Source organism: Callospermophilus lateralis, chromosome 3 (genome assembly GCF_048772815.1).
Source record: "Callospermophilus lateralis isolate mCalLat2 chromosome 3, mCalLat2.hap1, whole genome shotgun sequence".
Classification (NCBI taxonomy): domain Eukaryota; kingdom Metazoa; phylum Chordata; class Mammalia; order Rodentia; family Sciuridae; genus Callospermophilus; species Callospermophilus lateralis.
In genome coordinates, this window is record NC_135307.1 from 60,473,619 (window position 1) to 60,491,474 (window position 17,856).

The window sequence follows — 17,856 nt, forward strand, 5'->3', positions numbered from 1 at the left end:
GCTAGTATCAGAGGGTGAACAACTCATTATCTAATCCTTTTAAGTACTCTTTCAATCAGTTGATTAGTTAGTGACAGTCCTAAGTGCTAAGAGATACACAGCATTGTGGGAGCTCATGAAAGAACGGCTGGTCTTGGGTAGGACATGAAGGCAAAGATTTCTTAAGCAAGTACTAAACTGAGCTCAGAATAAGAGGTTATAAAGGGTGTGGATAAGCGGTGTGTTGGGACCTGGCCAGGGTGGCTGAAGCTGGGGAAATCAAAAGGAGAGTGTCACAGTGAAGTTAGAGAGGTCTGGTAAGATCTTATAGGGGCTTACTATTTTTCCCTTCAACCTATTGATAAGTGATCTTGAGTAAGTTTTCTTAATTTCCTCATCTGTAAAATGGGGGATAGAGCCAACTTGACAAGGCTGCACCAAGAATTCAGAGTTGCTTAGCAAAATGTGACTTTATAAAAACCAAATTATTATTAGTGATTAGTCACTGATGACTTTTGTTTTACTCTCTTGAGAATGATAAGATGATTTTGGCAGGAACCCAGATGAGACACTCCTCGGCATCTCAGAAGGATTTCTGTGCAGAGGAAGGAAGTATATCTATCCTATCACACCAGCCCTGATCCTGAACCATTCTGTTCAGAGTATTCTGTGAGCTCAACCAGGCTGTGTCCTCCAGCAGGCCTGGGAAGGACATTCTAGTTTCTGGGTGTGTTTTCATATACTTCTGTGTCTTCTCTGACTTAATGAATTCTAGACCATTTATTTTGTTGATATTTTTAGAAGTATGTTGGAATCAGCAACCCTTGTTTACATATACATGCATTTTTTCTAACTCAGTAAATCCATATTAATAGAATCTGTAGGCATCGATGAATCAACATGACATTTTGTGGTAGCATCACAAAACAGAAATTGTATCTTTAAAATTTTTGCATCAGTTTTATATGGTTTACAAATGACCAATGGAGAGTCTTTAATAAAATGGAAATCTGTGTGCTCTTTACCATCTCCTCTCTTCATTGTCTCCCTTTCTAAAAGTTGGGTAAACACGCTGAAGCATAATTTTTAGACTGAGCCTGCTAACTGCCCTCAAGATATTATTTTCAGCCAGGCACCATGGTGCATGCTTATAATCCCAGATACTCAGGAGGCAAATGCAGGAGAATCACAAGCTTAAGGTCAGAGACCCTGTTTCAAAATAAAAAAGGGCTGGGGATGTAGCTTAGTGGTAGAGTGCCCCAGGTGGTTCAATATTTATATATAAAATTGTCACATAGTTTTTAGCTTTGCAAGAGTTTATCAAGTACCTCTCTTCCTCTTCTTGCCACTTTCACACTTCTCCTGAAATCTGTATGTTGATAAAAATTTAATTCAGATTTCTCTGATTTAATGAAGGAGGAATATAGAAAAAAAATCTCTTGGGCCCTGAGATCTAGTGTTGGTTTAGATGCTTGCTAGAGGTGTGATGTAAATATGGGGTGGATTTGGCAGCACATAACAGAAAACTTGACCAGTAGTGCCTAACCCAATGATTGATTGATTGATTGAGTTACTTATATACATAATAAAACATGAAATCTAAAACATGAATGTAGGAAGTTGCTGCCTCTATTGAGCCTAGCTGAATGATATCATCCAGGACCAGGTTCCCTTTGTTATTCCCTTTCACCATCCTTATCATATTGTAAATTTTTTTGTGTTGGTTAGTCTCCATTTGCCCTTCTACATTCTTTGCCTCTTACCCTACCTGGGCTCTGATTCCATTGGGTCTGGCAAATGGGAATCAACCATAAAACACTGTGGCTTATTGACAAGATGGAGGTTAATTTATTTACCCACTTTCCCTACTGGCAGTTACTGTGTACTTTAAGGCTACAATTCACATGGCTTCTCAGATAGTTCCCACTGGTTTCCAGTGACTATTCCCCACCCTTGGCCATTCAGTGCTGATTGTAACTCCTTACCTGTAGCTAGCCCCTGGGTGCCTTACCATCCCTTTTTGGTTTCCTTAATCCTGCCTACATCTCGGTAAATAGTCTTTTTGTTTGCTGTCTGGAAGTGAGCCATGCCATTGATGTAGACCAAACACATTTATGTCTTTCCACAATGTCAGAATTTATTGAATAACAATAAATTTACAAGTTATACCACTTTCACTGACTGCTATTCACAGAGAATATCTGTAACAAATCACATACTTCAAACTATGATATGTATGGGTTACAGAAATGGTTTAAGGTGGACTCAAAAGAATGAACTGAGAGCAAAGACAGATAGACATGCAAGAGTCATTGCAGGTGGTCAAATAAGATTACTATCAGAAGAAGTTATTCAGAGTACAGAGCTGTCAGAGCATAGAATAGGGTCCTGACAGACCACAGTTTCAGAATGTCAGCTTGAGGTGTTAGCTTGGAGTGGGCTGTGCATCCTAGTTCCAGGCAGGAGAAACCACACTGCCTGCCCTTGACCCTCCATGCTGTGCTGAAGCATAGACTTCCAGAAGCTTTGGCTCTTTTGGAATAGGGATGGGCTCTGAAGAAAGTGATATATAAGAGAGAGGAGCTGGATATGCAGAATAGAAGGTATGTGGGAAGAACCCTTCTGGCAGTTTGCTGCCCTCTCTGCAAAGTATGCAGTTGAATGTACTCAACTTCTCAGAATGCATGAGAAAAAGTGGTTTTCAGCCATGTGTGGCCAATGTGGGAGTCAATCACTGGGTTCATATTTTTTATCCAGCCATTTGCTAGGTATGAGGATGCAAAATCTCTTTCCTTTTCATATATCCCAGGTCAGAACTCATGCTCTTTTATCACAGTATCAGGGAAAAGGAAAGAACCTGAGTCAGGGTTGCTGGCAACTAGTTAGTTCCAATTAGCAGAAGGACTGGTGGAAGTCCTTCCTCCACAGCCCATTAGGTATTAATATGCATTGGTTCTCTTATCCACAGGGGATGAATTTCAAGATTCTCACAAGACCCCCAGGGAATTTCTGAAACCACTGCTAGTTTTCACCCCTGTATATATTACTATATATATAATTTATGAATTAGGCACAATAAGATATTGACAATACAATTTAACAATATACCAGAATTGAAAGTATTTAAAACTTATGAATTGTTTATTTCTGGTATTTTCCATTTAATGTTTTCAGAACAAAGTTAAACCACAGACAGTGGGATTACTATCATTGCTTTTGTTTTTAGTTGATCAAAAATGAATTTGTTCTCTTTCTGTTTTCCATATGGAGACATAGATGTAACTTGAATCTAATTTTCCTCAGCTTTACCATGGTGGTGGTAACACCCACCTGACGTGTGTGTGTATCTTCATGTGCATCCACATCACAGAGACTAACTCAAAGTAGGTGTTCACAAATATTAGTGGAAATTGCGCTCTCCTCTTTTCTACCTTCTTTCCTTCCATTTAAAATCATTTATGAAATGATACTAAGGATATTGGAGGGCAATCTATCTTTCTCCTTCTATCCCTTACTTTCCAGCTCCTTACTATGAAAAATTTCCAACATACATAAAAAGAGATGATTTTAAAATATACCTTCATCTTTGCCATCATTAAGATATAATAATGCTCCACATGCTATATTTGGTCTATCTATTTTATTTTTGCTGAAGCACTTTAAAACAATCTCTAATATAAATATCACCTCAAATGTATCAGTATGTATTTCTGTAACAATGTTTTCTTCTTACAATGCCATTAATACACAAAATGAATAATAACTCACATAGGCAAGTAAAACCAAAATCATATTCAAGTATATGCCAGTGGTCTTTTTATAGTTGATTTGTTGAAATCAGGATCTAAACATGGTGAAGAGTACGAGAGAGACACCAATTGCATGGGCCCTATTTACAGTTCTTAGAGTTCAGGAATTCTTTTGCTTTGTGCACAATGACTCAGCTTTGCTGATAAAGTGCACCCTGACATTTGTGGTTTTAGGCTGTCTGGAAACAACTCCAAATGGCCATGGCATTTAGCAATGTCTGTTAAGACACGAATGTGACTCCTAGGCACATCCGAGACTGGGAGGTATTTGTCCCACTAGAGGATGACTGTAACCAAGAGTTGGCGCTTGGCTTCTCAATGACACTTTTTTGTTCTCTCTTCTTGTTCTTCTCTGATTTTGAATTTCCTAGGCAGGGACAATTAAAACAAAATTAGGATAGGATTATTGGTTTTTAAATTTTGCTTAGTAAGAACATAAAAAATATTTCCTATCACCATTTGCCAAGGTTTGGGTGTGTTTGTCCACCAAAAGTTAGTGTTGAAAGCATGTCCCTGGTGTGTCAATGTAGAAATGGGACCTTTAAGGAGTCATAACTGGCCCTCTGGGATGTCTGACTTCCTGTCTCAACATGTGACCTCTTCCTCTCATGCATACTTTGGCCATGGTGATGCCTTGGTCATGAAGTAATGCAGGCAGGGGAGCCTGCACCAGTACTGTGCTGTTTGGACCTTAGCCTCCAAACCTGAAAGCTAAGTAAACCTCTTTTCTTTACAAGATACTCAACCTCAGGTATTTTGTGTATCAAAAAAAAAAAAAATGGAAAATACACTATTATTTCATAAGAGAAGGGACATTTACATACTGAAAGACAGGACTGACATTTCAGAATAAAGAAGCATCTTTCCCAGGAATGATAGGTGGTCACCTTCTGATGACATATATATGCTCCATGGTTCTAATTTTCTCTTTTTGCCATAGGCTAGTGAGCACTTTGTTACAGTTTGATATTTGGGAAGCATTTTCCAAGATTGCTTGGAGAGTAAAGGTTGTAGAATGATCAAAATGTCATCCTTTTTTGAAAAATAGTTGTCAAATAAAAAAAAAATAGTTGTCAAGTAGGAGATGAAACTTCTAGTAAGAGCTGAAAATGAAAGCTTAGGATGTTGAGATAGGCATTGAGATGTTACTGTTTTGAACTGTGGTTTGGGGGGGTGGAGCAGGTATAAACAGTTCCGTATTCTTATATAAGTCTGAATTTGAATCAAGGAATATCAATTTATTTCTTGGGGCTGGGGTTGTAGCTCAGTGATAGAGTGCTTGCCTAACACATGTGAGGCTCTGGTTTTGATCCTCAGTACCATATAAAAATAAATAAATAAAAAATGAAAGTATTGTGTCCATCTACAACTAAAGTTATTTTTTTAAAAAAAGAATTATTTTCTTAAGTTTATTAGACTTCTCACACAACTTCCCCTTGGCTCCTGAGAACTTTTGTTGATCTTGCTTACTTTTGTCAAACCCACATTCCCATCCTTGTCATGTACTCCATTCCTATCATCCCTTATATGAGACCACAACAATTTTATACACCCTCAAGCCTTCTTTCATACCTTAGCACCAATGCTAACTAAATGAGTCCCCCATTTAAAATCTCACCCACTCTGCTTTACTGAGCTTCAGACCAATATGTCCAATTGCCACTCAATAAGTTCACTTGAGTCTCTCAAAAAAGAACACTTTCTCTGCTTCCTCAACCTGGCTCCTCCTCTTTTCCCCACTGGACAAAATGGGGAAGTTGCTCACGCTAGAAAATGAACACATCCATCTTCCCTCATATTCATGCCACCACCTATTCCTGAAGAGTTTACTTCCAAATGTATTTCCAATTTGTTTACTTCATGCCATTACTACTGCTGTCACCCAAGTCTAGGACACTGTTAACTCTTGCCTAGACTATTGCTACAATTCATCTTAAGCCCCCATCTCTTTCATAACCCCTTCTAATCCATTCTTCACACAGTAGTCAGATGGCTTCTTAACATGGAAATTATGTCACACCCACTGTTCAAAACTCTAAAGGGATTTGAGACAAAATGAAAAAAAAAAAATCTCTAACAGGTGCTATAAGGCCCATGTGGTCTACTCAATGGTAACTTTGTCTCAAGCTACTTTCTTTCCCACTTACCATGCTTGATTAACACACACTGGAATTTGACTTTCTTGAACATTCATCCCTTTCCTGGCTTAGGGTAGGGAACTCATAGTATACCTTTTACTGAGAAGGTCCTTCTTCATTGCCTCTCCATATTCTGCCTGTTCCTCCTTATAGTATTGGATGACCTCCAAAGTGGTGCTACTGAGAGGTGGGGTGCTGGAGGAGGTCTTTGGTCATTGATGGCATGCTCCTGAAGGGAACTGTGGGACCCTGGTCTCCTCTTCTTCCTCCCTTTCACTTTCTGGCTAAAAGGTGATGATTTTGTTTTGCCATGTCCTCCAGCCATAATATTCTACCTTCCCAAGAGCTCAAAGTAATAGAGCCAATCAATCATGAACTAAAACCTCCAAAACTGTGACTCCAAATCAAACTTCTTTCTTTCTAAGATGATTACTTCAGATGTTATAGTGATGAAAATTACTAGAAACATAGAAAATTGGTACCAAGGAGTGGAGCTGTCTTTGCTATTACTATATACCTGACAATATGGAGAAGCATTTGGAATTTGGTTTATAGGAGGCATTTGGAAGAGTTTGGAGGAGTGACTAGAGAAAGCCTAGAATGCTATAAGCAGAACTGACAACATTCCAGAACAACTCTGGTTGGGGCTCAGAGGACCAGAATGCTGATGGGATTTTTGAAATAATTAGGACCACCACAGGGACAAAAAAGACAGATATACTCCTGAGGCTTTAACTCACTTTAACTCATACCCATTTGAAGTACCACAAAACTGAAAAAGCTGGGGCCCTAATTGTAACAGGAATTTATTGAGAGGTTGCGTTTACTAAAAAGCAATGACTTCAGTTGATGAGTAACTAAAGGAAGGATAAAAGATTGGTATCTGCCTTCATTTTATCTGTTTCCTTTACTACCTTAAACATTGAGTCAAATTCCTGCTCAGTTCTGCATGTAGGTATGTTAATCACTTAAGTTTATCTGTCTAAAACCTGCTAACACAAGGTTTATTAGCCCAGAACTTATCTAACCTATCTCATTCACCTTCAAGGCTAAAGACACTAAGATAAGAGCAACTAAGATACCTTCAAGGGACACTCAACTGCCAGCTTTTATAGTGTCCTGACTCAGGCCCCCTGAAGTAATGCTTATAAGTCTTATGTCATTGCCCTATGCCTTCTAGGAATAGAATGCAGCAGGCAGATTGTCCCTTGATGAGACTGTTCCCCTAAATAGGAACAATCACTTCAGGACAACCAAATTGGCCCTCCTTCCAGGGTTATAGGTTTGACACAGAAATATCCTATAAAACAAAATGAAGATTGTCACCTCCAGTGATAAGGACTTCTCCAGAGCCACCTAGCAAAACCAGAACTGAGATAATGATGAATCAGTAACCCAGTGTTTTAGTCAGCTTTTTTCTATTGTGACCAAAAGAAAAGACTTTACAGGAACAACATAGAGAAGGAAAAGTTTATTTGGGTCTCATAGTTTCAGAGGGCTCAATCCATAGATGGTTGGCTCCATTTCTCAGGGCTCAAAGTGAGGCTGAACATCATGGCAGAAGGTTATAGCGGAGGAAATATGTACCTAAAAGTGCAGATAGGGAGAGCCTGAATGAGAGAGAGCACTCCTCACCAGGACAAAATATTAGCCCCAAAGGCATGCCCCCAGGGAGGGACCCACCTCTTCCAACCATGTTCTACTTGCTTATAGTTACCACCAAGTTATTTCCTATCAGGGGATTAATGTACTGGTTAGGTTGAACCTCTTAGAACCCAATCATTTCATCTCTAAACACTTTTTCATTGTCTCATACATGAGCTTTTGGGGGACATCTCACATCTAAACCATGACACCCAATAAAGGGCTTGTCCCTTACCTTATTTAGGGAATCGCCTAATCTGTCTCTCAGTGCTGCCTCCCCTCTTCTTGAGATAACCCCTTCCACCCACCCCAACTAAAGCCTTGCCTATGTGAAAACCTTGACTAATTTTTATTTCTATTGTTACTAGGCCAGAAGTTCCTGTCTCTGATATAAATGTGACTATAAAGGCTATACTGATGAGATTGCAAATAGAAATGAGAACTTCACTGGACATCTTATTAGGGGCACCCTTTGTTAACACTTTTGCAAAGATTTTTATTGCATTTTGTCCAGGTTCTTATACTTTGTGGGAGGCTGCGTTTAAAGGTGGTAGACTAGTTTATATGGAGGAGGAAATTTCAAGGTAAAAGCATTCAGGCAACAGTGTGGGTATGGTTTCTGTTAGGTAAATTTATAGTTAGAATCAGAACCAAACAGGAACAGAGCAGAAGGTTTCTGAAAAGGTTGCAGTTTGGCCAAAAGGAGCATATGTAAAGGTATCATCATGAGGGTCCAATTGCTAGCCTTCAGAAAAAGAAACCAAAAACCCAAGTGCCTTCCAAGGTACAATAAGAAAGATGACTCAGGGGCATCTCAGGAATCTACAAGGCTACCTCTGGAATCTTAGGTTCAAAGGTGTAAAAGTGCAGATTTGTTTGAAAGACTTTCTATTTCTTAAGCAAGGAACCTTGGGACTGCCTGCCTAGGACCACCTAAGGGAATTATTCACCCTGAATTTTTTCCCTAAGATCATCTGGCAAGGCACTCAGAGGCCACTACAGGGGTAGTTCAAGCAGCCCAGTTATAGCTTATGCTGGTCACAGGCCTTGGCATTGTCTACCAGATGATGGTTTTGCAGACATATAGAATGTAAGACTTATGGAGTCATGGAGGCTTCCACCAAGATTTCAAAGGAAAACTTGGAAGGTCAGGCAGTGTGTTGTGAGGTGAGAATACCTGCAAGCAGCCCCTGACAGGGCAAAGTGTGGGGCTATGAGAATGAAGCCAAAGCTTCAGTGAAAAACCCAAAAGGGTAGAGGTAGTGGCAATGTGCATTGACCATCAGGTAAAGTTACAGGCAGCATGCAAAGTCAGTCTGAAAAAATAGCCATTTGGGATACAACCAGAAAGACCAAAGAGGCAAGGAGGCCTAAGCCTGAGAACCCACATTCCACTACAGTGTGCTGCAGGTACTGGGAAAGGAGAGTTAGGATTTAATATTTAGCTGTTAGGTTTTGGTGGTACTTTGGGCTGATCTGTTAAAGATGGTAGACTAGTTCCCGTGTTCCTCTCTCTTGAAATGGGAATGTATACTCTGTGCCCGTCCCCAATGTACCTTAGGAGTGTGTTACTTTCTTTTTGATTTTTATAGATGCTTCTAGCTGTATTTGCGTAGAGTCTTAGAATAGGCTTTGGTCTTGAATTTTTGAGTAGCTAGAACAATTAAGACTTTGGGAACTTTGGTGGATAGAATGAAGGCATTTTTATATTGTGAGATGGACATGGCTCTTTGGGAAATTGTGGCAGAATGCTACAGTTTGGAGCTTGAATGTTCCCGGAGTCCATGTGTTGTTAAAGGCTTGGTCCCCAGGGTGGGGCTTTTGAGAGGTAGGGACTTGTGGGAGGCCCTTGGGTCTTTGGTGGCATGCTGCTGGAGGGCACAGTGAGTTCTCAATCTCTTCTTCTTTTTCTCTTTCATTTCCTGGCCATGAGGTAAGTGATTTTGCTCTGCCATGCACTCCCACTATGATGTGCTATGTCATCACAGGCCCAAAGGAACAAGGCTGGGAACTTCAAAACTGTGAGACAAAATAAACTTTATCAGTTGACTACTGCAGGTATTTTGATCAAGTGATAGGAAGCTAACTAACACATTCCTCTAGATGGAAGTTCTCTGAGGACTGGTTGAACTATTCTGCCCACTGATGAATGGCCAACATCTGGTACAATCCCTTGATTAATCTCTGTTGAATGAGTGAATGACTATTCCAATTAATATAAAACTTCCTCCATTCATGGAGAGGAGAGGATGAATATATTTTAAAAATAAACAAAGTCATACTTCTGTTATATCACCTTAATTGATATTGAGAAGTCAGGTCAATATTTACCTTTGTACTTATAATGATGGGCATTTCTGTGAAATAAAGTAAATCATATCTTGAGTGAGTGCTAAAATCAGCTCCATTTTATCTGTATTATCCAAATTGTTGAGGTTCCCGTAAAACTGCTGGAAAGAGTGATTACCCTGTCTTAGTGAAGTGTTAAATCTGTCCATTTCTGAAGGACAGGGTCCTATAATATGTTGATTAAAAAACACTAAATGTCTTATTAGTGCTGGCTGTTGAAAAGGCTAAAATCAAATACATGGAAAATGGCCCCATAAATTAAACCCACACCTTTATTGCAGTTTTAAAAGAGGAGTCACTATATTTGTGGAACCATTTCCTATAATACTTTATAATAAATCCTATAATTTTAAGCTTTCTTTTATTTAGTGGAAATGAGATGTTTCTGAGAACCAAAAGCCCTTTACTCTTTTTTAATGTTTTGTCTTAGTGGCTCACTCTTGGCATCACATCCTATTTGCTACTTATCTCTACTTTGAAATTTAGATTCTTGCTTTACATTAATTTAGTCCTTACTTTTATTTTATGAATATGATTTTTCTCCTCATCTACACTTTAAGCTTCTTTTTTTTTTGGTGGTGCTGGGAATTGAACCCAGGGCCTTATGCATGGTAGGCAAACACTCTAACAACTGAGCTATATCCTCAGCCCCCACTATAAGCTTCTTATAAACAAGAAACCAGGTCTTTTTCTACTTCTGTATCCTAAGTGTAATATTCAGGGTAGGCAAAGTCATACAGCAGTAGTTAAGCACCTCAAGTCTCAGAGGCTTTATTTCCTTCTCCACCTGCCTATGTGGGTCAGCAAAGGTACTCTGATCATTGTGTTCTCTCAGGCACCCAAGTTGATGAAAGCTTCATCCTGACACCTGCTTCCCTGATGAAGCATGAGGAACTCTGCTGCCAGCTTTTGAAGTTTCTGTCAGTGTGTAAAAGCGTATCATTCACGCACAACCAGAAGAATGAGAAGTTGTACTCCATTTATGTATGATGTGTCAAAATGCGTTTTATTGTCATGTCTAACTAATTAGAACAAATAAAAGAAGAAAGCACATCATTCCACATGTGTGTCACTCACTAATACAGGTCCAAGGGACAGGCCTGACTTCAAAAGGGTTGGGCAAGGGCAACCTTAACAAGTGCTGAGAGAGAGGAGCCGGGGACACAGGATACACTGCAGCAGTGATTCACACTCCGTTGTCTGCTCAGTTCCAGGCTCCTGGTGAGAGTTCTGGATGCTTTTTTTCACTAAAGGTGTAGGCTAACCGTAAGGGAGAAGAAAGTTGCTGGTTGAAAATGAAGGGCATATTAATTACAGTGTATTTGTACTTTCTTTCCTGATTTAAACTTTTAAAATCTGGAAGGGAACACCCTAGAGAATATTTCAAAATGAAAGACCCATGTGAATACTTGCCTTTATGCAGGAAATGCACTGATTAATCATTTGGTTTTCCACCCTGACCTAGTCAACATTTCTGCCAACGATTTGAATGACTGCGGATGTTGACATGTAGAAAACACTTGCGGGCTACATGAACCTGGAAGCAAGTTACTGGAGTGAGTAATTTGGGTGATAGAATTATGACCCAAAGCTGGAACCATGGGCTGGAATTATGAGTTCACTTTAAAGGGTCAATGTGTAATGTTTGAATCTAAAGAGCAGTTGCACAACTATGGGATGGGCTTTGAATAACACCATGTGAAAAAATCTCCATGGCTCTCCATGAACAGTGCTATTATTGAATAAGGGGATGTAGTGGCCAAATGAGCTGGAGGAATGTCAGTTTGTCCACCTGGGAACATGACACCCAAGAGAGGACAGGGCTACATAGACTGCTCAGGCAATGTGCAGAGGCTTGAGTTAGGTTTGGGATGTCATTCTTGGAGGGATCTGGACAGATGAGTCTGCTCAATGGAGAGTACCAAGATTATGAGTGCAACAAGAACACTCAAGGAGCAAATGAAGGAACCGGATCAACTTAACCTAGAGAATATAGAATGGACTGGGGAAATGTGAGATGGGAAGGCAATCTTTGGAAACCCAGAGCTTCCAAATAGAAGAGGGAATAAACTTTTATTTTGTCACAGAAGACAGGACAGGAATAGGTTATAGGGACACTGATTTTGACTCGCAGTGTAGAAAAGAACCCTGAGAAAGCTAAGTCTCATGTAGGTTATGTCAGTGAAGGGATTTGTGAATCCAATGAGTACAGGGACCAGATATCCCAGTTTGGCTAAGATTTAGGGTTTTTGTAAGACTTGGGATTTTTAGTGATAAAGCCAGGAAAATCCTAGGCGAGTTCGTATAAATCAGTATCCTATTAAAGATTGTCTTTAGGGCTGGGGATGTGGCTCAAGCAGTAGCGCGCTCGCCTGGCATGCGTGCGGCCCGGGTTCGATTCTCAGCACCACATACAAACAAAGATGTTGTGTCTGCCGAAAACTAAAAAATAAACATTAAAGAATTCTCAAAAAAAAAAAAAAAAGATTGTCTTTAATCTCTTTCTCTAAAGAGATTCTGTGATTTCTAAGAAAGATATGTTGGTTTTTCTCAGAAAAATGTAAGGCAAAACAATGATTTTTACACAGTATTTTTGGTTACCAATCCCATACTAATTTAATCACACAGTATTTTTTGCATGCTGCTTGAGCAATTGTTCCAGATCTGTGTCTAAGATTTAATCATTGCTGGTAGATTCATGCCCTATAATTGTGTCACATAATCAGGTGAACATATCCCTGCAAGCCCAAAGTCATTCATTATATAAACGAGCATTTTGGAAATAAAGAGCTGCACCTTTCTTAAGAAATCACAATGGATAATTTTTTTATTGTTCAAATTGCTGTAATTCTTAGATAAAGCATGAAGGAGATGAACAGCAGTACAGGCAGTTTAAAAATTCCATCATAATGAAATTTCACTGTGGTTATGCACAATGAAAGAGCTGTTTATGTTCAGCACATTCTTGTAGAAACTTTGTTCTTTTCTTTTGTTACTTGTTGTATTTGTGATTCTGTGGCAAACTTATTAAATCAAACTGCAACCTTGCAGTTTGGGATCAATGTTTGTGTTTTTAGGAACAATACCCTCACAAAGAGGTTTTGTAGTTTTCTCCTGGCATTCTTCTTGGGGATATGTCACCTTTTCATTCTCATTTTGCAACCTCAGTAAAACCATGAGATAGTAACCGAGGCTTGCCAATTTCCTGAAGCCTTTCCCCTTGTAATACATTTGATAAAAACATGTAAATAGAGTCCTTTGAGAAGAGAAGTAACTGGTGAATGGGTTGTATTTTTGTCTAGTTGGTGATTTATGGAGGAGAGGGTGTCCTTTCAAGTTTCTGTCTTTACATCCAGTCCCAACAGAAGAAATACATGGAGATGAGTGAATTCTGGGGAGGCTCTGTTGGGATGGAAGGGTAGTGGCAATAAAAAAAGTTCTGGCCAAGAAGAGAGTAGCAGGAAACCCGTTGCTCATTCAGACCCCTGCCCTACATGCTCCTTCCTTTCCCTTTGGAATCACACATTCTGGGAGTTTTCTTTGGATCATACACCTGACTCTTCTCTTTGCTCTCAAATAAATATCACTCTCTGTTCTTGGACTTGTGCTGTCCACTTCAGTTGTTGGTAACAGGCTTACTATAGGACCAGGAAAAGAAATCTTGTAGTTCATGATAAATAAAATTCATAATGGATACAGTCTTAATAGTCTTTAATTTGTATGCTCCTTTAATTCTTATCCATATAGGAGAGGCATACAGTTGTCTTATTCCCTGGTTGTATCACTGTGCATTCTGTGACTATGGTAGACTAAGAAACTCTAGTTGGGAACATAATAATACAATTTAGAAGGACAGTGATAGAGAAGATGTACATTTGTTACTAGAATATGCAACCCCCCACATATTCTCTCCAACCTGTTAAGTTCAATAAATACCATTCTGGAATATGAAACTGAGCATGGGTCTCTGTGCTCACCTTAACAGCCTTTCACATTGATTTGTGAAGAAAGGACTAAAATTTTTGAGTGGACACTGCACTTGTGATCCAGTCTCTAAAATTTTTATGAATCAACCCCGTGGTGGAGTATTGGAAATCCATTGTTCAAGTTCAGAAAAAGGCTTGCCAAAGATAAATAGCACATGTGCTCATCAATGATAATCAGCTTTATTTTATTTTGCAATATTCCAGCCATGTTTAAACACTCACGGGAATGTGCCTGCCCTTTTCCAGGTTTGCATTTGAAATTTTTTAAAGGAATAAAAGTGGATACCCCCAGCGCTGCCAAGTGATTGCTTACATCTTCTCTCTTGGTATTCATTTCCCCTGGATCTAATGCTTTTCTTACACTATTCATATCGAGGTAAAAATGAACATCCCCCTATTATTTCCCATAATTAGGATGAAGATGACACTTGGTTGTAGAATGGAAAACTATCCTCAAGAGAGAAATTGGAAAAGAGTATTAAGAAATAATTTGCTTGTGGGGATATTTATGTTTTGGATGTGAGCTGTCTCCCCCAAATCTCATGTGTGAGACAATGCAAGAAGGTTTAGAGGTAAAATGATTGGGTTATGAGAACTTTAACCCAGTCAGTGAATTGATCCCCTGATGTGATTAACTGAGTGGTAACTGAAGGCTGGTAGGGTATGGCTGAAAAGGTGGGCATTGGGGGGTATGGCTTTGGGGTAAATATTTTATATCTGGTGAATGGAATCTCTCTCTCTTTGTTTTCTCATCATGATGTGAACTGCTTCCCTCTGCCACACTCTTCTGCTATGATGTTCAGCCTCACCTGGAGCCCCAAGGAATAGAACCAGATGTCTGTGGATTTAGACCTCTGAAACTGTGAGCCCCCAAATAAACTTTTCCTCCCCTGAAATTGTTCTGGTCAGATCTTTTAGTCACAACAGCCAAAAAGTTGACTAAGACATGGTAAAATAGTATAAAGAGACTTTTAGTGTTGGGTCTAAAAATTCAGCATGGGGACTGGGGATATAGCTCAGTTGGTAGAGTGCTTGTCTTGCATGCACAAGGCCCTGGGCTCAATCCCCAGCACCACAAACAAAACAAAACAAAACAAAAAAACTCAGTACCGTGAGGATGATGATGTGCATAAAGGACTCAACAGTGTTAAGATTGCAAGAGAAGCTCTGTGGCAAGACAGTGGGGGTTAGCTCCTGAGACAGCTGGTCTCATGGCCCTGCTAGGAGTTGTTCCTGTCTATACACTGTAGCTCTTGCTGTGCTGTCCTGTACTGGATGTGATGTGATCTCACAATGACTGTGACTGTCCTTTTCAGCAAATAGTGTTTTAAATTTATGAAAATATCAAAAACTGAATGTTACTGATTGGATTTATACTACCCTTCAGGAAATTCTTCTTTCTCAGTATTTACCCAGGGCATTCCTGAGCTCATGTACTCTATCTTGCTGTTCAACTGCTGTCCACATCTGCTCGGTTCTCTTGGCTGTCCTGTTAGTGTGACGCTGTACATAGCCACCCTCCCTGACACTATCCATGCCTTCATCCAGGCCTCAATTGATCATGTTATGAATCTCTCAGATGGTTCTCCTTTTATTCAACTGGCATCAAAGCAAAATTATCCTAGGGGCAGCCAAGCTGTTTTTCCTTTACTTGCTTTCGAAAGACTTTATAAAATAATAATGTGTATAATTTACAGTTATAAATTAATTATGGTAGGAGGAAACAGTCACCAAATTACTGTTTGTTTTATAACTTTTTTTTCTCATGATATGCCGCAGCCCGGCTGGCTGGGCAAAATAACCGGGGGGTGACGAATAACTTGTGTGCGGCAATGATATCCAACAAATAATTGAAATAAATCGTTAACACCAGCACGCCTTTTTTTAAAGAGTTTTGTCTGTCTTTCCTATGTAATCCTCAAGCATAAAACAAATGCATGCTCCATCTGACTCTCCACTGTACCCACAAAATCAGTTCAGGGCCTTGTTTTCTCTTGGACTCCTAAAGTAGAAAGTTGTAATGTCTGAGGCAATCAGCACAACTATGACAGGCAGCTCATCCCATTTGTGTTTGTCATTATACACAAAGGCACTGCAGAGACAACAAGGTTTAATTCTCCACCTATTTGATTCAGAGAAAGAATCTTAAAGAAAAAAATATAGCATTGGGAAGAGATTGATTTTTCACTAGAATTGTTTGGAAGGCAATGAGCTGATATAATTCCTTAACATAAAGCCAAACCACTCTGATATGCCATCCTTTCACCATTTATATCCTAAAATGGTTTTGTGTTGTAAACTGGGATTATGGTATATTGATTTTGTTATCACTCCTAGACTCTTAATAGCCAAATCATTAAGGAAATAATTAGCATGCTGTCTATGTATTTGTAAATTACAAATGTAACTCTGGACACATTTATCTTCAAACAAATTGATATTGGCTCTACAAAAGGATTTTTTTTAGTTTTTTGAGTGATTTTAAAAACTGTCTTCCTTTAGGGTAGTCCTCACTTACCTGTAGTTTGCTTTCAGTTCCTGAGATCAGTGTCAAAGTGTGAAAATGGTAAATGAGAAATTCCAGAAATAAACAATTCATAAATTTTAAATTATCTATGATTATAAACAACATGATGAAATCTTGTGTGTTCCCTCTCCAGCCCACCCAGGATTCAAATTATTCCTTTGTCCAGTGCATCTATGCTGTATATACTTCCCACCTGTTAGTCACTTAGTAGCTGTCTCAGTTATCAGAACTACTGTTGTATAGGTAACCATTAATTACTAGCCTAATGCTGCATCATTTCATTTCATCACATAGATATTGTATCATTTTATCACATAGACATTGTTTCATTTAATCACATAGAACTCACAAGAATAAGGGTGAATATAGTATAATAAGATATTTTGAGAGTAAGAGGGGAAAGAGAGAGCACATTCACATAATTTTTATTGCAGAACCTTATTATGATTGCTCTATTTTATTATTAGCTATTGTTATTAATTTCTTATTGTGCCTAATTTATTAATTCAATTTTATCATACCTATGCATGTATAGGGTAAAGCATAGTGAATATCAGGTTTAGTTCTATATGCAGTTTCAGGCACCCACTTGGGGTCTTGAGATGTGTCCCCTGCAGATAAGGAGAGAGTACTATAACTACACTTCTGCAACATTATTTTGGCTATACAGCTTTCCATCAGATGATATATAGAACTCAACTCTTGACATAATTCATGGTCTGCATTTTCAGTGATATTACTGGTTCCTCCAATCCAAGTGTTTGTCAACTTCCACAAAAACTATTTAGCTTCTTATAGCTCAAGTATGGCAACTTTTAGCAAGAGTTTTATGGGGAATCTAAAAATCATTTGTTTATTCATTGATTGATTGATAAATATTTACTCTTTAGTGTATAGTAGGTAGTTTTTGTATTTCTAGAGAAATTAAATTAAATTAATAAAATTTATCATAAAGAAGTAATCATAGCAGATAGATTTATGTACTTGAATGTGCATTGCCATGTGGAGAGCAAAAGAATGGATGTGACCTAAATTTACAGCAGTAGGGAAATAGTTGAAATAATTGTGGCCTATCTATAATGGTGAAATGTTTTTCAGCCATTAAAAATGTTATTCTCTAAGAGTATTTAATAATGTGGGAGTTGCTTGCAATAGAATATTAAGTGAAAAAATTAGGCTACAAAATTATGTGTACAAGATGTGATCTAACATATGTACAAAATAAATCAAAATTCTTTCCATAGGAAATAAAAGAAAATACCAAAATATGATTTGTTTCCTCTACTAGCTTGATTCCTGCTTACTTCTTTATTTCTTCCTGTATATTACAAATTATCTATGGAAAATATGCATTACTTTTGTGATTAAAAATGTTTTAAGCAGTTAAATTATTATTGGCTTATTCATTTCAAAAAATGGAGCAC

At 38.6% G+C, this 17,856-nt stretch overlaps 1 protein-coding gene across 2 annotated transcripts in view; it reads left to right on the forward strand.

The window, feature by feature from the left end:
• The window catches only part of Tmx1 (thioredoxin related transmembrane protein 1), a 109,976-nt gene that overhangs the window by 48,306 nt on the left and 43,814 nt on the right, over positions 1-17,856 (forward strand). Inside the window, exon 9 of one of the 2 annotated variants that reach the window (XM_076850282.1) lies at positions 14,709-14,795. The exons of the other annotated variant lie outside the window; for it this stretch is intronic. Coding sequence (XP_076706397.1) covers positions 14,709-14,755 — 47 coding nt within the window. The 3' untranslated portion in view covers positions 14,756-14,795. Of the gene's footprint in view, positions 1-14,708; positions 14,796-17,856 lie in introns of those variants that run through there. 2 annotated transcript variants of the gene reach the window in all.